We start from the raw sequence: 22,507 nt of genomic DNA on the forward strand, positions 1-22,507 counted from the left end.
ATTGTCTTTACAGCTCTGACTTGTCTTCTTCAAAATGAAGCATAGTTGAAATACTCAATTCTCTCCTTGCTCTCATCCCATTCATCCGTCTTGCTGGCATCCCCTTGTCTTGCAGGCCATGTGTTAAAGATATTTCTGATTTGTGGTTTGGTACTTAATAGATAAAAAATAATGTTGAAATCACAGTGTGTATTTCTACAGTGGTGCTTTAAAATATCTTCTACTTTCAGTAGCAGTATTGGGGTTTTTTAGTGCTTACTGTTGTTATTTCTTATGTGAATGTGCAATGTGAGTGGAGAACTGGGAGCTTTGTCTCTAAGAATTGGCTGCAAATCTGGAATTGTCAAAGTATTTTTCTTTTTTTCAGACTTTTTGGTCATTTTTGGTTTTGTATTATATTATGTAAGATTGTTTTCAAAGGATCCACAAAATCAATTTGTGCATTTATATATATTTGTATTTCTTTTTAGTGTTTTTGGTGAGTTGCTCACGACAGCAGCCTGCTGACTCTAAGGCAATTCATGTTTTTCTGAAATTTTTAGACTGTGCTCAATAATTCAGTAATGTGCCATTATTACCTATTTAATGTATTCTTGCCATTAAACTTTCATTTCCTTTGGTGCAGTTAAATGTCACTGAAGACTGAACCGTACCAGGTTTATCTTGTTGAGATGAGCGACTCAACAGTCCTAGCTTGAAATTCTGATCAAGCAGCTTAAACTTGTTTTCAGTAAACTGAGAATGAGATATTTCCACTGCTGTGGCACTACACAGGCAGGTATTACTCTTTCAAAATCTTGATTTTAGGTATTAATATCCATCACTGTGTTGGTTTCTGTCCCTAAATGAACATTATGAGCTGCCAGCTTTGCTCTTATGCCACTGAGGCTTTAGGCAGGAAGAGAGGATTGCTTGGAAAAATTTGTATTAATAAAGTTTTCAATCATGCTTTTAGGAACCAAGTTTTAAATGATTATTTATGTAGTCTCCCATTAGTTAAAATGGGAAAATCCAGGTGGAATATTAGGTCTCTTTCCAGTGGAAGGTATTTTTTTCAGCTTTGTGTGCTTGCTTGTAGCTTGTGCAGTGGCAGCTTTTTAGGTACTCAGCAGCATCTGGATGCTACAGAAACATTATCAATAGAACATCCACCTGCATTTCCATGCTTTATTCTGCAATTTGCTGACTGTTTCCTGGAGCATCACTTTTGGGTTTAGTCTAATGTCAAAAAGAAATGGATTTTTTTTCCCCGATTTCTCTGTGTGTCTCTGTCCCCTGTTTAGTTTGCAGGCTGCTTGTTGCTTTGCAGAGAGCCTGGGATCTCAGAAGTGCTGTGTAATTAGAAATGTGATAGCAGGCAGCTCTCCAGCGAGGGGGGAAGGTCTGGGGAAGGCTGGAGCTCTGCTGTGTTGACAATCAGAGCCCGCGTGGATGGGAGCTGTTACAGGGAAGAGCCGTGGGGAGCCGGGCTGCAGCGCTGCTGCGGTGCAGGGAGTAACTCATGTCTTCTATTCTTGGGGTTTGATATGTGCAGCAAGCACTTTCATCAGCTTCAATTCACTATCAGCAGAACTGGTTTAATCCTGTAGCAGCTGTGTTTTTCCCAGTGGTTTGTGACTTTGTGGCTCTAAGCAACCCCACAGAAGAAAAGAGCAGAGTGAAATGTACTTGCTTTGAGGCAAACTAATATTTCCCTTACTAGCTTGTACCCTTCCCCTATTTGCAAAATAATTGTTCAAAAATTCTTTTTTTTTTTTTTTTGTAGGGAAAAAAAGCACCACATTTTTCTATTTAAAAGCATTATGTGAAACTTTTAATGATGGCTGCTGGGATGAAAGTCAATCTCAGTCTCATTTTTAGGCTTCCACACTTCCTAAGGAAAGAAAAAAAAAAAGACTTTTGTTGTGCCGTGGTGTTTTTCTCACTAATAATTTTTCAAAGCTGTTTGTCGGTTTGCTGGGACAGGTGGGTGGATATTTTATTTTTGTAAGTTCTGTGAAATTACAGAGTTGAGAGTGTGCCTCAAAAAAGTGAACCTAATACAGGCAGCCTGAGGCACGAGCGGTGTGGCTGGGCAGGGAGGAACCCACAGAGAAGAATTTCCTAATAAAAGGCAAAGAAAATTAGCTGTCATACTGTATGATTTTGTCACTGATCGTATGCACATTCTGCATATAAAATATATAGATGTGAGGTGGGGGACAGGACATCACCTGAGCAGTGAGAGATCACAGATTCTCACAGCAAACTAAATTTCACTGTGTGTTTTTGTAGAATGCATTTTATAAAATTATTCATCTCAGAAATGTCCTTATAAACTTTATAGAGCAAGTTGTATTCTCTGTCGGGGGCAAATCGTCGCCATTGGAAAGGGACCATTCAGTGGAAATGTTGGTATGCACTTGCAGACATGTTAATATTAATGCATCAACATGTCCTGTTTGGAAGCAGAGCAGCACCTGCACATTTTCCAGCTGTGACCTTTGTGCTGAGCTCTCTTTACTTGTGTGCTTTGCTTCCTTCATGTTCTGTGAGATTGTGCATTTGAGTCATTTCCCTTAACAAAACCTCACAGCTTTGCTGAGAGTGCCCGAGAGCAATATGAAAAACTGTCCAACATGCACAACAACATGATGAAATTGTATGAAAATCTGGGAGAATACTTCACCTTTGATCCCAAAGCAATAAGCATCGAAGAATTCTTTGGTGATCTGAGCAACTTCAGAACTCTGTTTTTGGTGAGTAATACCTGCAAAATGTTACATATTTTCTTATATCTTTTTTCTCCCAATTTTAATTCTTTCCTTGTCTCTCTGTTTTTTTCTGTTATCCTTAATTTTGTCGTTTGTTCCATGGCAGGAAATGGGGTGAACATTTCCAGAATTAATTAGATTGTGGTCATGACACATTGTCCTCCAGTTTGTAACTTGGCAACTCAGCTGTGGATGAGGTTGAGACATGTGGGTAGTTAGAAAATATTTTTAAAATTTTCAAATTTAATTCAACTTCTATGTTTCAGCTATAGAATGAATCAGTTTTAATGGACTTTCTTGGGGTTTAAAATTTGGATACGTGGGCTGTCAGTGGACAAACCAAGTGTAAGGTTTCTTTCTGGTAGACAAAAGATTTTCTCAATAGAAAATGCGTACCAAAAATAGTCTTTCTGAGCTCCCAGAGAAGTAGGGCTGGGTTTCTGGCATTCCTTTATAATTTTAGAAAGTGGACAAAATACTTTCCCAGGATACTCTTGTAATGCTACCTGTTGAGTCTAAATAGTTAATTATATCCCTCTGATGCTATGGTCTTTATCATTTTATCTGTCCTTTTATCTTCTAAGCCTATTTTTAAAAAAGTTACTCTGTAATGAAATGGACTTGGACCATAAGTGTGATGGATATTAGTTTAACCTGTAGTGCTCCAGTATAAAATGGTGAAATCCAAGGCCTGTGCAGCTTGAGGAGACACCTCCTTTTGCACAGCATCACTTGTGCTTCGGTCACTGCACTTGCTCAGGAGTGGCAGTAATTGTAATTAGGTCTTTGGAGAATTTCTTGACTTATTTTATTCACTGGAGCAGAACCTTGTAGACTTTAGTGACACAAAGGTTCTTGTTCAGGGATCTAATTTTTTCCAGACACTTGAGGAAGGCCTAAGGCGAACATCAAAAGTTCACAGTAAAGCTTTTTTTTTTCTATAAGGGGAAAAAAAAAAAAAATTACAAAAAAGAATCAAGATTTTTAGCAACATTTTGATGCTTGCAAGAAGTTTCCCTGGAGGAAAAATATGCAGAAACTCCTTTAATCTGTGGGATTTACTTTAAAAAAGTAATAACTGCTGATAAGAATTCAGGAGCAATCAGATAAGACTGAGGCTAGAGAACATCTCCAAACATTCCCTAGAGCATGCATGTGTATTAAATTTGCCCAGTTCAGATTGCTGTAATACCTTCCTGCTTTCTCTAAGTGGTCCCATTAACTTCTTTTAGTATTTTGGTAATTGGCTGAAGTATAATTCCAAATATTTCATAAATATTGAGAACTCATTTCTTCATGTTCATCATTCTTTTATGTTCTTGCCATTGCCTGTCTATTGGTAGAGCTCCTTTCTTGTGCCATGAGCTAGTTTAGTTTAGAGGCTCAAAGGTTCTTCAGATTGCTGGAGCATCACAGGAATTAAGTAAAGTATTTCAGCAGGACTTTGCTTTGCCAGTGGAACACGAGTCAAATTCAAGCCTGGAGAAGAATAAAGAAAAAGGTGTATTATTCTCCAGGAGCTGACAACTGCAGAGAAATTGAATAAAAACTAGCAAAAAGGGTTTTGTTATGTTTATTTTTTTCTTTTCCTCTTTGCAGTTAAAGATCCACTGGATAATAATATCTCTTGGATATTTAGGACTCTTCTGAAGAAGAAATATTTTTTATATTTTTATTGATTTTTAGTTCTTTATTCCATTGAAAGTAAACACAGATTTCGATTGTCCTTGAGGACAATTGCAATCCAATACAACATCAAACCCAAATGGATCAGGCTCTTATCAAATAGTGATTAATCAGTTGCCTGGAGCAAGATGCCAGTTTGTTCTTTTCCATTTGTGTTCTTTAACTTGCTGTCTCATACTTTATATCAAGTGACCTGTAATATTTTCAAGCTGTCACTTTCTGAATGTCTGTTTTTGGTGGTGGTAGAGGACTTGAAAACATCCACCAAATCTGTCATGCCTACATTTGCAAGCAGACATAAACTTGCTTTCAGTGTGGTTGTGTTGTGGAAGTTGTATGGAATGTGTACCTCAGCACTAGATAGGAACAGTTCTCTTCCCTTACAGAGTTTTTAAATGTTTTTATATTTGTTTGCTCTGTGGGCTTCCTTTTAATACAGATAGTCTTAAAGGTGAATTTAGGGTCTAAAAAAACCAAAGTTGTTTCTGAAGCAGGAAGAGGCATTTGTGGGTGTAGTTGTATGAAATGCAGAGAGGCTGTTTTGTTCAGTGCAGTGATATTTTTTTATCTGGCAGGCAGTTTTATCAGTGTTGACTGCTTCCCTCACATTTGTGTAAATGCAGCTCTTTGAATAAGGAATTAAATCTTCAAGTACATGAGAAATGTACCTAGAGAAGAAGTGTTGGATTCTAGCTCAGTCAGTATTTAGGCAGATATGAGTAACTCATCAGCTGGCAGAGTGAGGGATGGGTTTGGTAAAACACCAGTGAAATAAATTGTCCTTTTGCATCAACACTGGTATTGATTGATGGCTGCTGTGTGCCCTGCAGTACCACATCCACAAACTGAAAATCTCCCCAGAAAGAGAGGACACATTAAATAATCAGCAAACTGAACACTCCTTATTGGTGACCACTACTCGGGGCTTTTAAGATTTTGTAAGATTGATGCCCTGTACCAGACAGAACACAGAACATCTGTTATCTTGCCTTCATAAAAACCAGATTTTACCAGAGTGGATTCAGTGTCCTGAGTATAAATGTACCTGTGAGACTTTTTCTTCTTCCTCATATTTGTTTGTTTATAACTTGCTTCAAAGTCAGTTTCAAGCTCTGTGACTCAGGAATGGGTTTTTTTGTGGCTTTTTTGAAATGTCCCTAGAATACAGCAGGTCATTTGCTACAGTAATAGAAATCAATGAATATACAATACATAAATAAATACATAATAAACATCTGATTTACTGTGAAATACAATGCATAGTCAGGCTAAATTCCCAGCTTTCAAACTCATAAATTGAGTTTGTAATTCAGGAGTGGTTTAAAAGAAAAGCTCTATTTATTCATTGTTCTCCCTGGCTATTTGTCTGGGAATACACTTCGTCCCTTCTGCCTAAAAAGTAACAGTTCTTTAATGCAGGCTGAAAGAGAACAGTTTCCAGCTAGCAGGAAGCTATGCAAGAATAAAGAATAATGAGCAAGAAGTATTTTCTTCACTGAAATTTCCCAAGAGGTGATATCAAAAGCGAAACCCTGTCCTTATTAACAGGCAGTATATGGTGAGCCCTTCCTCCCCGCGCCCCAAACCCGAAATACAAACCTTTTATAAGCTCTCTAAATTCTCATCTGAGTGCATATATCCACCTAGTGCTGAGCAGAATAGGTTTTAATCATTATACAGAGCAAATCAGGAATTAGGTCCACGCTAGGAAAGGATATAGGTGGTAGAATCAGAAGCAAAAGTATTCATGTAGGAGCAGTAATTCAGCTTTATTTACAAGTGCTGCTAGATAAGTGCTTTATTCATGATGTAAAACACAAGGATGACATTTCTCTTGGAAGCTCCCCAAAAGATGTAAAAATAAATAGTAATAAAGGAAATCAAACTGAGTTCAAGTACACTGTGTTGGCAAGTGTAGAAATGACTGCACAGATGGAGTTGGGATTTTGTTCTGACCTGTCTAACCCGTTTCTCTGTTGAGGTGCTTGCCTTTGTGGATGGGGTAAAAGCACTGGATGTCATATTTCAGGGTGGAGATGCCATTGATTAAGGAATATTTTCAAAAGCAATAGGGGAAAACATGGTCTAAAGGAAACCATGAAGTTAAATTTCCTAATCCCGAAAGGAACAAGGTTAAAAAGTTTTCTTTAGATTTCTTTTGTTTTATATTCAGTGCTGGTAGCAGTGAGTCCAACTGAGAAATGTCATTATTTCCAGGCATTATCTTGGAAGTTTACAATATTTAAATGAGGATTTTGAATCCTCATTGCACTTTGAAAGCAAAGCAGAGTTTGGGATTTTGACTGTGGCAGAGCTGAAGCTGTTGAAAAGCTCCTGTAAAGCAGTGACTTCATTACCTGCCCTGAGTCCCTTTGGCCTGATCCCAAGTCCATCAGAGACCCTTCCAAGATGATGTGTGCAGGCTACAGATGCCAACACCTGCACTTAACTGTTTCTGAAAAGCTCTCATGTGTTGGAATGAACCTGACTTCTCTCTAAAATCTCCACAGTTTTGTTTCACATATATAGCCTTCGTCTCATCATTCTGTTTGTTCCTATATCTTATTAAGATAATTTGATAATTGGAATCCGTATTTGTCTTAATTGTGATTTCAAATTGATCACTGCATTATTGCAGCTTTATTTAGCTTGCTGATGTTGGAGTAAATTACAGCTCATTCACTTCCTTAAGTTCATATTTGCTTGCTTAGCACGTTTAGAGAAATCCAGGCAAGTTAATGGAATTGGATAATCCTGGCAGAACTCAGAGTGAAGTGGAAGGTGTAAGAAACCTCAAGAAAAGAATTGCAGCTGTGGGAGAGTGTGCCTTCAGTGTTGTTTGTTCACATTTGTTATTTCTTTGGAGTAACAACACACACCCTCTGGAATGCTTCCTTCCATAGTCCACCGACCAGATCTCTAAGGAAGCCTGCAAAATCTTTCCAGCCCAGGCAGTTTTATTTTGTTATTTAATTACATTGTGTCTTTACATACTACACTGTGTGTAATTCTCACAGTTTCTTTTAAAACCTGTCAAGAATTTTTACTCAGAAACTTTGAAACCTTTCAACACATCACATTCAAGGTCCTGCTGTTAAAAAGAGTAATTTACTTTTTCTTCTGGGTTCAGGCTCTTGTATGAACAGTTCTTACAGATTTACCTTGGAGTGAGTTTTTGTTAAGTCTAAAGGATTGTGCTCACGTGGTGGTGTGCCAGAATATTGATTTGTCTCTTCCTTGATCCAGAAAGATTGCTTTTGGAACAAAACAATAACTGGTCTGCCCTGGGCCTTGGTTTCTTGTTTAGGATTGTACCCAAACAGCCAGCATTTGTTTTCCTGGGGTTTTCAAGTTGTTGTGTGATTATTTTTTTTTTTGTAAAGACAATGATACAGTTTAGTTTGTGTGTGGGTGTACTTCAGCTCTGTGTCTCTTTCAGGAATAACCTGAATGAGGGGGGTGTGTGTGTGGTTTTTTTCTGTTACCCACATATTGATTGAAGGGAGGTGGAAAAACAGTCCCAAACCTGTCCACTTGGGGACTAATTAGTGATGATTCCAACTTACACAGCTGAGTAATTAAGTGACACCATGCACCTTTTCACTGGTAGTCTTAACTTTGGCTCAGCAAGCCCTGCAAACCTCTTCTGCCTTCCATCACTGGACAGTTGGAGGTGGTTTTGCATCCCAGCTGAAAAGGCAGCAGCAAACCCCTCTCCCTGCCTGCCCAGGCAGCAGCAGCTCCACTGGCCAAGCCCTTCATCTGTCCTGGCAAGCCCAGGACATTTGTGCCACTGGCCCATGCTGCACGAGCCACGGGGCACTGTCCCAAACCTCATCTTCTCTACTTACTTTTCATGGCCACCCATCAGGAAATTCAGTTTGTCTGCTCTTGCTTAATACCAGCTCGTTACATCTCTTTTCCCTTCTTTTCATAGGGGTAACAGTGTATTTAAATGTGTTACCCTCCAAGCAATACCCATGAAAGATCTTTCTTTTACACCCACTGCTCAGTCTGCTGTATTTCAATTCTATTTCTGTAGATTAACTTCCAGCTAATCTGAGTCTGTTGTTCCAAATGACTTATGACTGAAGAAGATTATTTTGCTGGAACTTCAGTTGACATATTCTGCAGTTGCAAGGCAAATTTTGGGAAGGCCTGAGGGATCAAAGGCAGCCCTCACCATTGGTGCATGACCACTTTGTAGCCAACTGCATCTTTAATATCCAGGGAGATTTGTGCATTAGTTTGTTTTCTTTCTTCTTGGTTTTAATAATTTACCTTTGAGAGTCTTTTTACAACTGTGTCGATGTGTGAATATGTTTGTCTGTCAAAACTTAAGATATGTACAGAATGCAAGAGATGCATTAATTTTTTATTTGCTTCTTAAGGAAGCCAAGCTGTAAACTGGCAGTCCCGAGTACAAGAGCTGCACTTCAGTGAATCCTAATAAACACAAGGGGGAACATCAAACTATGTGCCTCTTCAACTAACTCACTTAAAAAGAGATAATATTCCTTGCTGAATCTATTTCTCTGCTAGGAGAGACAATAATTTGGTTTTGGTTTTATTATAACAAAGCAAACCCACACCCAAACTTCCTCTAACTTTTAATTTGCTGTTGAATTAGCAAAACTGCTTGCCCTTACACAGCAACCAAAATAACAGAGGGTCATGAACAGCACATCAATAAAAGGGTTTTATGCAGTCAAATATTTCTGTCAGCTGAGATTCACTTGGAGATGATTTCCCTTTTTGCATGCACTTAAATATTTTCAGAAGACAGTGTTTAGATGAGTACTTTTCAAAATGTGTTCTCAAGCTGTTGAGAAGGCTTTTATTCTTACCAATGGATTGCTTCTTTGTCTGATTTATAACTGGTGGACTAGTTTAATTAGAGAATAAATTTAGTTGTGTAGTAAATACCTATGAACAGTAGCAAGTACTGAGTCACCGTGGAACTATATTGCAGTAACCAAACTGCTGATTTTTATTCCCTCTTTTAAAAGCAGGGCTGATTACAGAGCTGGTTTTTTCAGTCTTCAAACTGATCTTTACCTTTTGAGCCAATTTAACCTGCAAAACTACACAGAAAGGGGATCACTGGCATTTGATACTTAAGAAAAACCCAATTAATCTTGAACAGCACTGTTCTGTATTAAAAGAAGTTCACTGCAACTCAAATGTTTAGAAGAGAAAAGGTTTAGGGGAATATAAAAGCATGCCAGAGGAAGAAGAGGTGAAAGCATGGGATTTTTTAAAATTTTATTTCATGTTTAAGTTCATATTGGGGGGGCCCAAATGACACTGTGGCAAGGCAGGGGCAGAATCACATCCCCTTTGTATTGGATATTGTTGGGCTTTTCCACAGTGTGGAGAATGAGGAATACTGAATAATGAAGTATCCAAAGCCACATGAGAAAGAAAAAGAACCCTTTGCAGTGGAACTGTAGAAAATGAAACTGAAAGGATTGGTGGTGTAATTCAGGCAGCACAAATGCTGTAGAAGCCAGTGTACACCTGAGTCAGAATTCTCTTGATTTACATTCATCATCAGTCAGTTTTGAGAAGCTGTGATCAATTTTGTTAGTGACATTAATTCAAGTATGTTTATAAATATAGATGAATATAGATTTATTTTGCTTTCCGATTTATTTTGCTTTCTGCACTGAATTTGCTACCAGGTGGGAGTATGTTCTTGCCAATGATTTTTTTTCCAGCTTTCAGCTAACTCTGACTAAATGTAGAGCAGTAAATGACACAACAAATATGAAATGGTTAAGAGTCCAAGTGCCTGATGGAGGGTAATAAAAAGCAAGTACATTCCAGGTGGTGGATGGGTGTAGATAGATAAAAGGGGTACTCTCACACAGTTATCAGTATTTTGTTATCTTACTGTTCTTCAGGAAGATTAAGCCTTTCTTTTGAATGGCTTTTTGTTTTCTTAATCACCATTGGTTCAATATCCATTGTATTTTATGAAGTGCAGTCTGAATTTCCACAGAATCTTCCTTCAGATAAAACTCATACAGTTGTGCTCAAAGAGAATTTCCAGATAAAATAACTGCAGAGCTTGTTTAGTTCAGTCTGCTGTAGTCTTCCTGGTAGAAAATGTGACAGAATCTATGATCTAATCACAGCGTGTCAATGGCAGTGAGCTACCAGGGCAACCATGACATTTCATATTTGCTTTCTCTCCCACGATTGGGGGCATTTACTTCCATTACAGCCTGGGAAGTTGCAGGAAAATGAAATCTCTGTCAAGTATGATTGAATGTGCAGCGACAGAACTGTCCAAAACCAAAAAGTATTAAACATTGATTTTGCCCTTTAGTTCCATTTTTTTCTGAAAGAAAAGGTGCTTCTGGTGCAGCTGGCTCTGCGATGGGGCACTGAGTGCAGTTCTTGGTGCAGTTTGCAGTGAGGCCATGGGCACCATCACCAGTACCTGCCTGTACTAGTTTGAAAACAAACCAGTGGGAGGCACCAAGTCAGAATAACAATTTAATGGGGAAGTTAAAGAAAAGAAACTAAAAGAGAACACTGGTTCAAACTGACAGAGTCAGGATACAACCTGAGTCCCTGTTAGGCAGGGTGGTGGTAGCAGTCTGGTAGAATGGTGGCTGCAGTCCTCTGAAGCGGTGATCCTGTAGAAAAAAGGGGCTGCTCTTCCTCAGAAGGCCCAGTGGTGGCTGTGCAGCTCCTGTCCTCTGGAAATCCAGTGGGAAGGGGTGTCTCTGGTGTTCAGAATCTCAGATTATATCCACGATGGGATGCTTGGTTCCTCCCTCTGGGTGGAGCATCTCACAATGGGGTAATGAGTCATGAGGCCAAGTGTTGATTAGGCTCATTAACAGAAGATAGTCCGGAGGGAGTTATCTGGGAGTCATGCGGCAGGGCATTGATGGGCCATTAACAGAAAGACAGTCTGGGGGGAGGAGGCAAGGAAACACTGCCCCACCTGATTTCAACGGCTCATGAGGATGGTGAGAGAATACACTGCAACCCAGGACACTGCCAAATGGGGTCAGCTGTGAGGGAAGGGCTGAAATGTGGTGTTCGACCTCAGGAAGCTCCTGGAATGGCATTTGCACACTGAAAGATGCTTGCTTGGATGAATATTCTGCATTTGGAAGCGTTTGGGAGTCTTGGATTTGTAATTTGCTAGTTTGTATAACCTGCTGTCCCAGTTTTATAGTCATAATCTAAAAACTAAATTATTTTTCATTTCTTCTCCTGTGTTTTCTGTGTTTTAGTGATCCAGACTGGCTAGTCAACAAAAAATTTTGATAAATTGTAACTTAAATTCTAGTACCTGAGTTTCAGCCACTTGTAATTGAATTTCCATCATAGTGGAGGTTTGGCTTCATCCCCACTCCTCCCTCCCAAGAGCAAGGCACAGGTTTAAGGCAGATTTGCAATCTTAATAGGGAAAAATACAGACATGTTGCTGCTGAAACAAATTACTATTTTTCCTTCACCATAAATGCAAAGCTATTTCAGTTTCCATTGTTCTGATCAGTAATGCTCATGTGTACAAATAATGTGGTGTGTTATGTTCCCTCCGAGATTTCTGAGGATGCTCCAAGTATTGGGTCAGCTCCCTGGTTTTTTTTCTTCTCATTGCATGTAAACACAGGATCTGTGTAAACCCGGTTATTTCGGGTTTCCTTGGTGGATAGACACTCACATTCATTTCATCTGATGCAGGAGGCATTAAAAGAAAACAACAAAAGAAGAGAATTGGAGGAGAAAACGAAGAGAGCCAAGCTGGCCAAGGAGAAGGCAGAGCGAGAGAGGCTGGAGCGACAGAAGAAGAAGCAGCAGCTGATTGACATGAACAAAGGTAAGGCAGCGTTTTTAGCAGAGAGATTTGTTAAAGGCAAAACCAGGTCAGCAGTAACAAACAGAAGGCTATTTCTGATCAATATGAGAAGTACTTGCTGACTGTTCTGAAAGCAGAAAAAATTCACTTTTCAGAATGGAAAATTCTGGTTTGTTTCAGCCACCTGATCACGTCATTCCATCTCTGCCACTTCCTATGTGTAAAGTTCCTTTCAAGGTGTTTTGGTGTGAATTATTGGCTTTTTTGCATTTGGAGTACTTAATTGATTTTTTTTTTTTTTCCTTATGGATTGACTTCCAAGAAGAAGTGTCTTACTTGTTTTGTTGTTAATTTCATTCTGTAAACATCTCTATAATCAAGGTGTTGTGGCAATTAATGTCTTTCTTTTTGGGCTTGGGGGTCTGTGTTAGAATGGATGTTCTCCCAGTAGTCCTATTAGGAGCTGGAAAACCTAGCTGAGCTTGGAGCCTGAGTACAGAGTGGCATTTCAGCACGATAAAAAGCAATGTGTTGAGCTTGTCAGCTGTGAGAATATTGTATTTCACATGAGGCCACCCTGAGAAAGAGGAAGGTAAGAAAGCGGAAGGAATGGCATGGGCTTGATATTGTTGCTGTGCAGATTTCCAGAAGGTTGTAAAATACAGGCTTTATTCTCTACCTGTCTGGCTCCAGAAGGCAAGTAGAGGTGGTCAAATTGGATTTAGACAAGAGATTACTTGCGGTTTTTGTTCAGTTTCTATGAGTTTGTGTTAATCTGCTAATCTGACCCAGCTATAAAAACACCTGTCCTTGTTATCCATTCACCAGGCCCTGCTCAGGGAAAAATGCTGTTGGCTTTTTGGAGAGTTCTGCAATGGTACCACAAATCCTGTTATCTTTGGCCTTGCTTGAGCTGGCAGCGTCACTGCATGGAGTATTCTGTAGCAGAAGTTGTAATGAACAAATCTGTTGTTTTGTGAAGATGACAAACTTTAATATCAGATTATCTAAAGATTAATCTAGTTTCAGTATAAGTATAAACAAAACACAAAATTGAAACACAGGGGATGCATAAATACATTTTCCTCTGTGAGGTTAAATGAAGGCTTCTAATGAGACTTTTCTAATCCATTCTTTCAGCATTTGATTAATATTTTTTTAATATCTGCCACCTCCCAAAAAAAAGAAGTCCATAGTAATCTGGACAGGCTTTTTTGTGTGAGTGGGAAAGAACCAGCCAAATATCCCTTGATCACCTTCCCTCTGCCAGAGTGCTTGAAGACACACTGAGAGAGAGTTTATTTGAACTACCACTCGAGCCAATGCAAGCCAAAATGTTTTGTGAGCTGTTGAAAAGTGTGGAAAGCCCACTTAGACACTGCTGTCAGTGGCTTGGGCTGGGTTAAGGGCTGCAGCTCTCAGTTTGAAGTCACAACTTCTAAAATTGCCTCAGCCCAGTCCTGAGAGCTCACCTTCATGTTTCTGCAGCCCTTCAGTTTTCGAGCAGCTGAGGGGAGACCACTCTGAGCAGTGGCACAGATGCCTCACTACACTGACAGCATTTTTTTTTTTTACATCATGAAAATCTTTTCCTGATACAATTAAAGTTTAATCTTGCATTTTAGTCCTCTCTTAATGAAAATGCAAATATATGGATGTCTTTACATGGCCCAATGCACCAAAACTGCCATTTAAATACCTAATGTTTGTGAACCTGAGACACAAAGTTAGTTTAATACTTCTAAAATACTTTTTTCCTATTTCTAAATATATTGAAATATCAATTTCACATATTATAACTCTGCTGCTGTGGTAGGAGGAGGGCTAAACCTCCTTCCCCCCGGATTCCATGACATTGATATTCAATTGACTTTTTTTTTGCCAAATAACTAATTTTTTTCTTGATGCAGCTACTTCTGTGGGCTCATTGCTGCTTATGTAAATAGTTTGTAAATTTGTCTAAGTGAATGTGACACAGAAGACTCAGAGGAAGGAGGCAGATGTCCTCTCAAGCTGTCATTTTGACAAGGTGATTTTCACCCAAAGGCTTGTTTTAACCTCACCCTCTCTCAGCTCTTTCTCTGGATCTCCCAGAGTCAAATTTGAACTCAGTGCTGCAGCCTTTGAGATCAGAGCAATTGGGTTCCTGCATTTTCCAGCTTTTTGTGTAGTTTTATAGTATTTTTCCTGTTATCTGACTGTTCAGTGGCAACTTTTTAGTGGTCACTGGAGAATTGGGATTAAATTAGTTCTAATTAATTAACTGTTAAAATTAATATCTGTTTCTTGTGCAACTGTAGAAAACCACAGTGTGGCCAGAATCAAGACTTGTTGTGAATAATTCCTAGTGATGAAGTAACTCACACTTGCCAGTATTTTGGAGACCACTTTACTCAGTTTGGTGGGTTTCTGCTTTGTGTAACTGAGCTGCCACATAAGCACCACATGTAAACTGATAAAAACCTGCTGAACATCCCAAAACATTAAAAGATGAACACAAAAATAAAGAAAGGCGCTATAAAAATCAAAATTCAAAAAAATTATCAAAATTGTTGGCATTAGGTGAAAAGTCTGGGGTTCCTGGTGAAGTTCAGAGGCACAGAAAGGTTTAAGTGCCTTAGGCACATTCCTGCAGGTCTGAGGTTTCACAGTTCAAATCATGAACCATTCTTTCTCCTTATGGGAGATGAGTCTGGAGGAGAAGCCTTTCATGACTTCCATCTGATTTAACATCTGCAGCATTCTTGCAGCATTGCTTCTGTGGGCATGTCTGAAGCAGAGAGAGAGAAAAGGAATTGGAGAATTCAGCTTTCTGGGAGCTGCAAAGTGTCTAACAGCAATTCTGATGCAAATGTTATTTAATCAGAAACAGTTTTGCTCTTCATTATATCTGATTACTATGGCAATTAAAATCACCTTTTAACTACCAGTGTTAGGATAAAAGATAGAATGAGCTTCCTCAGTCCCAATTAGTATTGAATTAATTGTTTTGAAGATGTATTAACCATCTCCCCTAATGCAGATGGAGATAATGCAAGTGAAGTTCTGTGCTGGTGGTTGATGGATATTCCTCCTTTCCCTTTTCAGGAACCCCTATATGAGAGTTCATGTGCTTTTTGTTCAGACTGGTGTGTTCTAGTGTGTGAGCAATAATTCTGCTGTGTTTCCTTGAACTGGTGTTTCACTTGCACTGGTGCAGGATATAATTCCAGAGGTTGCTTTTGCTGCAGTTTTCCAATGATTCTGTGCTTTTCTGGGTGGTTTGTCTTCTTTCCACGTCCTTCAGCATAAACAGAAATCCATACTAAGCTTATTACGAGTTACGTGTTATTTTGTAAATGTTCTATTGAATTTATCTATTGGCTGGTGATTGCGTGGGGTACCTGGAGTGGTAAAACTTGGGTCTTATTTACATTTTAAAGATTATTAGTTTGTGGTGCTGGATGTCAAGGAGGCAAATGTTCAAATTCCTTTGGGAAGTCATTATTTTTCATATTGATGTGGATGGTCTGTTTGAGTATGCTGCACACCACCTGAAATCTAATATTCACAGAACAAAAAATAGATTGAACTTTGCATTATGCTTAAAGATGAGCATCTATAGAACCAGGATGAGCTTTGAGTTTTCTCCTTCAAAGCAATTCTGCAGGAGTTGCTAAAAAACTTTGTAAGACCTGTTTATACGGGAGTTTGAAGCTGTCTTGAGAATGGGATGAGTGTCAGAATTACTGAACTGCTGCTGAATGGGTCAGAAGCAGCTCAAGAGAAATGCACATAGAAATGAGTATGGGCAGGAAATTAGAAATACAGCTTGAAATTTAATCTCACCTTTAAATGTTTTGCTCCGGAAAAATTTGGTTTTGATAATGAATATGGCCCATGTGGTACCTTCCAACTGAGATAGTTTATCGGGGGGAAAAATTGTTATGATCATGCCAAATCTGAGGTTGGGATAATTGCAGGGAAGAAAGACAGAACAGTTGGATTCTTTTATTTTGAAAGTAGGTTTCTTGGGGACTATTTACTAAACAGTAACAAGTAGTAACTTTGGGGAGTTGTCTATGCAAATTCAACTTTGCTTTTCCTTAGAGAAATTATTTGTGTTTCAAAAAGTAGGTACTGTTATTAATTTTGAAAGTAGCTGGAATTTTGTTTAGCTCAATGTAACTGCTGTATAACAGTTGATATTTTGTAGAACTTAGTGTTAAAAAGCATTTCAGAAATAATTAGTTAATCCACTTTAGTATAATGCTCATTCAGGAATCAGGGTAGGATGGGGTAAGGAGCAGAAAAACCCTTGGCTCTGTTTAAGGGCAGTTATCAACAGTGAATTATCAACATTGTTTCCAGTTCTGAAACACAGCCCCACACCAGCTACTGTGAAGAAAATTGACTCTATCCCAGTCAAAACCATCACCAATATTTAAAAAAAAAAAAAAAAAACCAAACAAAAAGCCCCCCCCCAAAAAAGTCATCAAGAATATGTAAGAACTCCCCTTTCCTGAAAATGAGTTCCCAAAACTGGTATTTTCCCTAAAATGTGGGAACAGTTGCTCAATTATAAGGAACCTTTAACAGGAAATTATTAACAGTGCTAAAAGCATTGATGATTTTGCTCTGCCTTGTGTGTCTGCTCATCACAGCAATTAAAAGTAGCTCAGTACCATAGCCTAAATGTAGCCTTGAAGCTGCAGCACAACTTTATTTACAGGTGTAATTAGTCAGGTATCATAAGGGTTTTTTTGGGTTGGTTTTTTTTTGGTGAGCTGCACAATCTTTTCCTTCCCACACAGAGGCAATCTCTTCCCATTTGTTCCAGGTAATTCCCATTACAGCCTATTTTAGGTGTGCTGCAAGTGGTCCTTGCAGGATGAGGCTCCAGGGGCTGTGTGGCTGCATCTCAGTGAAGCCACAGCAAACCTTGACCATTGTGACATTCTCTGCCAATAAGAAAAAAATGTGCATTTCAAACATTGTTTTCAGTAGCCTGCCAGTACAACAAAGCACATTTTTTTCTCCTTCTATTATTTTCATGTAAGGCTGGGATCAGGTTAATGTAAACAATGTTCCTAATTGGCGTGTAAGCAAGGATTTGCCTTGTGTTGTAAACTGCCATGAGATAGGGGCTCACTTCTCAGTCACACTGTCCTAACTTGTTCTCCTTTAATTAAAAGTAAATAAGAGTCATGAGACACCACTCTGCTGCAAACTGCCGAGGAAGACTGCTTCCTGGAGATACTTATTATGCATGCAAAATGAATTTAGCAAATGAATAAAATGCAAATATATGAGGAGAACACAAAAACACGCCTTCCCAAAGACATTGAAAGCTGACCTTTTTAAGTGACTATATTGCAATTAAAAATGCTGGTACTGGTTATGAATAAAAAGTCTTGTTTAAAAGTTTCTACAGGACACACATTAGACTTTGAAAAGTGCATAAAAGTTCAAAGCAAAACAGGGTAGTGCAAGATGTGAATAGAAGCATAATTTAACAACCCTTTGGAGCAGCAGGAGACAGCATGTGTTACCTAATGTGGTATTTGACTGGACTCTTCCAGTAAGGTCCCAAATTTATGAAAAACTTCCTGTAGAATTCGTGTAAACCTTTGCCCAAATGGCTGTGCAATATCTACACTTAGTATTAACTTATATCAGTTTGCAATCAGTATATTCGTAATAATGAGTACGAGATGTTCTGCAACAGCACGTGGAAAATAATAGAAAATGAAAGTGTGCCAGCAAAATTTATGGGTGTTCCTGTGGTAATCAGTGCAGACAACAGCAAGGGAGGGCAGCAAAACGCTCCAGAAACAAGAGCATGTTCCCAGGGCCTCGAAGAGCTGTGAATCTGAACTGAGGAGAGCAGATATGCTTTGGGCCATGCTTTGGATGCTTGGCTGAGCTCTGTGGCTTCAACTGAAGTGCAGTTTCTGCAGTCCCGAGTTACTCCAGCAGCTGGCACCTTGTGAAATATGATCCTCAAGTTAGATTCAGATCCTTTTTGTCAATATTGCTTTCTGACAAATCTCATCTAAACCTCAGAAAGAGACCCCAGCATCCCCAGGTTTGATTGCAAAGATGCTTGCAGTGACTGAGCCTCGATGTTGTGCTGCTGTTCCTCAGCAGTGCCGGCCCCTGGGAAGGTTTCTGCTGGATGAGTTTGCTCTGCTGGGACTGCACAGGCTCTAAAGCACAGAAGGAGGTTGTCTTACATCCTTTCAGTGGCTGCTTTATGTAGTCTAAAGAAATTGTGCTGCCTCAGGCTTTTCATGTTGGAATCCACTCCCCTGGTTATATGAAAGGCTTTTCCAGTTGTGATTTCTCTTCTGTGAATGCTGTAATCAAGCTTGTGTACCACTGCTCCTGGAAACAGAGTGTCCTGATTGTTTATTGTGCTGGGTCATTGTAGTTTCTTTGGTCAGCTCTTTAGATTGGAGCTCTTGGTCATTCCCTGTGGAAGAGCTCCTGGCTGGCCTCGTTCCATTATTTCAATGGATTTTATTATTCCAACTCTTAGGCATGTTGGGTCTCTTCAGCAGTGCAAGGAGCTGAATATTCACAATATTCCACAATATTGTTCTGTGGAAGAAGAAAGTGATTTTTTTTCTTTATTATTATCATTAAAAGCTGCTGAAATCTGTTGAGTAGCACTGGCCTAAACCATGGGACCTGCAAGAGGATGAGTATTTCTGTGACCTAAAAACACCCACACCCACAGTTTGGATGTCTAAACCAAAGCTGCAACAGAACCTTAGTGTGAAACCCAAGTTAAAACAAATGGGGCTTGTAGTTAACACATCAATTACTGATGGAGCATCCTTTTGCCTTTGTGCTCCTCTGTAATACCTGTCATGGATCTGACTCTTTGCTAAGGCCAATCAAAGCAAATTGTCAATTTTTTTTTGCATGTCTCCACACATTTGCTCTCTCTTAAAAATGTGGGGCCTACTTGGAGAAGAAACAATGAGGAAGAAAATTGTTCCAGATGAAACTCCTGTCCTTATGTACAAAGAAAGATATCTAAAAGAGAAATAATGGTTATGCATTTTATTTCTGCTGACAGAAATGTTGGAAATAAGTTTCTTAGTTTGGAAACTTCTGGCAATTTTTGTTTTTGTTTCTTCTTTGTGTCTACAAATTGCTGTGGGTGGTATAAAAAAGACAAATGCAGGAGATAGCTGGTACTGTGTGAAGAACTGCAGCAAGAACTGTAGGGAAATACTCAAATTTCGGATGAATTTTATTTATCAGTTTTAATTAAGGCTCCCTGAAAATGCAGTTTTTGGTCCAGCTCCCACTTAACCGCCTGAAGACTTTGTTTAAGATGCAGTGCTGAGATCAGACCTTCCAGGAGCTTTACTGAGGAGTTAAAAATCTCATCCCTGTGTCCTACAGCTTTCTGAATATGTGTTTTATGTTGTATATTCTGGCATCCCAAAAGCAGGGTGGGTTTTGGCAGTTGCAGTAATTAGCAGGTAGAGCAGCTCACTCAGCAAAAAAGAAGTGGAAGGTTGCATAAACATTCATGAAGTATTGAAGGAATTTTGTCTTTTTTAATACACTCTGCCAACTCTTATTTTTAATGAAGATTGAAGAATATTGTAATTTTCCTACACATTAAATATTCTAAGATATATTAACTCGTCCTGGGTCTGCAGTCACTTCCATTGAATGTTTCAGACCAACTTGATGTGTATTAATTTGGACAAAGTGTATTCACAGCCCTTTGATTTTGAAGGTAAATTTAATACAGAGCCAACAACAAATCAATGAGTAAGCATGGGGTAGGATAAGAAGCACAAAGAAAAACAATTATGTTGTACAGTTTAGAGAAAATTCTGGCCTTTATGTGAGTGGGAATTGAGAGAAGCTAATTTGCTTATTTATTTTGCAGGAGCTTAGTTGTTTAAGGCTTTTAGAGGGAATGTAATTAAAACTGGTGTTTCAGAGCTGGTTTCTGCACACTGCTCCTTTTCCTCTTCTGCTGGAGAGACCTTTATGGATGTGTTGTGCAGTGGGTATATAATGGTTTAGGTTAGGCTGATGTATAATTTGAAGTTTAGGCTGATGTATAATTTGAAGTTACCAAGTAGTTACTCCAATGATCACCTTGTAGAAATCTGAAGCAGGTACTGTTTTAGCTGCGCTCTTACATCAGGTCTGGATTGAGTCTAATAAATGTGGATGTAATAGAGAGCCAGGACAGAACAGCTTATTCATTAATAGGCTGCTTTTAAACGTGAACATTTGAGAGCTTGAATGTGCATTTAACCTCCTACACTTTGTGTGAGTCAGAAGTTTTTTACCATAATGTAATTTTTTTGCATAAAGTAATGATCTTCCCATTCCCAGATGGGGAAATTTATATTAGTTTGACATCTGAGCGATGTGAATAAAATGTCCACCTACCTGCTGAGTCTAACCTATATTTTAGTTTTGGGTTATAACATAGATATGGGAACAGAAAAAGGCATCCATCAGTAGTTTTGTAACCTTGGAGTTCTTTGACCTCTACTTCTTATGCTGCTGAATGCTGCTATCAACTGTTATTAACAGACTGAAATGCAAAGGAATGTAAAGACTCAAATATATAAAAAGTAATTTTTCTACCCAGATTTCCATAATGCACCATAAAGTCCAGCAATTTAAAGGCTGCAAGTTAGCTTGGATATGAAAAAAGCAAAATAAAAAATTTAGCAGAAGTAAAATTCAGCTGTTACGAAATGTTACACCATTTACTTCCACTGCATGATTATCCCCTCTTCATTCTTCCCTTATGTTACCTGAAGAGCATCCATGCTACTGATGGTATAGATAATTTTTCCAGAGATTTAGTGAATCATGAAGTCAGGAGGCAGCATATTTTATATTCTCTGTACTGCAATATTGAACTTTGTGCCATTCAGTGTCATCAGCTTTTCCTTGTGCACTGATTAAATTGACCTGTTTCCACTTCAGAAAAGCCTTCAAATATTTTAGCAGTGAAGCAGCCGCCATTCAGCAGCAGCTGCCTGTCTGCATGCTGAAGATGTCATCAATAATGCACAGGATAACATCTCCAAGTGAAAGAACAGTAGGATTGGCATCAATTTTGCCTAATGGAGCATCATCCCCAAATCAGGCAGTGATACCTGCAGCGCTGGCAGCAGCCATGGCATTGAGATGTGGCAGTCTCTGACTCGGAGGCGTTGTGGAAACGTGACAGCACTTTTGCTTCTTTTTCTTTCTGAAGTCTGCTTTCAGTTGCACTGATTGGAATGTTCTTTCCCTGCTGCTCGCAGAGGGTGACGAGACAGGAGTGATGGACAGTCTGCTGGAGGCCCTGCAGTCGGGAGCAGCTTTCAGAGACCGCAGGAAACGAACGCCACGAGCGCAAGGTAAGAGAATTTCTGTCAACTTGGGGTTCTAAACCGAGCGGGCTGAAGTTGTTTGGCAAAGATTTACCCACAGTTTTCACTGGAAACCATTGGGCTGCTCTTGGGCATTGAGCTCCTGTGAAAACCCAGCATGGTCTTTGTGATCATGCATTTTTAACCTGTAGCTCTGTCTCCAGGTAACTGTGTGCTCTAAGGGCTCCTGTTGTGTTCGAAATGGCATTTAAACATCCCTGCACTAAGTATGCTTAATTTTTACAAGTGTAAGTATAATTAATTTATTGTAGGTGGTGCCATGAAGAATACTAGCTTCTTAACAAATAAGAATTTGAGTGTTCAGCTGATCATCGTTTCCAAGCACTGCTCTTGGGTGTGTTCTGCTTTGGTAGGAACTTACAGTGTTTGTACTTCCAAAAGTAAAAATACATGAAGGTGGCTTCGTTCTGCTGAGGAAGACAATAGTATCAGACTGAACTTAGTCTGGTTTATTGAGCAGTTGCTTCTTCCTGCAAAGCTGATTTGGAGAAAATTTCAGAAGTTAATCAGTGGCAGCATTTGCTTTGTTCACTTCTCTGCTTATGATATGCCTATAGTACACAGGTTGTGAAATGCACTTACTCTGCTTTTACTTTTCATCAAAGTTCATGGTAACTGTCTCTTGCAATTTTTCATTTGAAACATGTCTTACAGGAAAAAATACAGCTTTAAAAAAATCTACAGTTGGAGGTATTTGACATAAAATCAAAAGCTTGGTTTGGATATGTTTGGCAAAATAGTCATAAATAAGCCATATTTATCCACCTAATCCTCAGTGAGCTGTGGTTAGGTTCATGTTGGTTGATGATTTTTTTAGAGTAAAGGCAAAT

At 39.0% G+C, this 22,507-nt stretch overlaps 1 protein-coding gene across 4 annotated transcripts in view; it reads left to right on the forward strand.

Moving 5' to 3' along the window:
* The window catches only part of DIAPH2 (diaphanous related formin 2), a 184,472-nt gene that overhangs the window by 107,163 nt on the left and 54,802 nt on the right, over positions 1 to 22,507 (forward strand). For all 4 annotated transcript variants that reach the window (XM_042029287.1, XM_042029288.1, XM_042029289.1 and 1 more), the window contains 3 exons: positions 2,574 to 2,738; positions 12,150 to 12,285; positions 21,549 to 21,644. In XM_042029287.1, coding sequence (XP_041885221.1) covers positions 2,574 to 2,738; positions 12,150 to 12,285; positions 21,549 to 21,644 — 397 coding nt within the window. The remainder of the gene's footprint in view (positions 1 to 2,573; positions 2,739 to 12,149; positions 12,286 to 21,548; positions 21,645 to 22,507) is intronic.

Source organism: Corvus kubaryi, unplaced genomic scaffold (genome assembly GCF_017639235.1).
Source record: "Corvus kubaryi isolate FWS band 111438036 unplaced genomic scaffold, C.kubaryi_AGA036_p1.0 37322, whole genome shotgun sequence".
Classification (NCBI taxonomy): domain Eukaryota; kingdom Metazoa; phylum Chordata; class Aves; order Passeriformes; family Corvidae; genus Corvus; species Corvus kubaryi.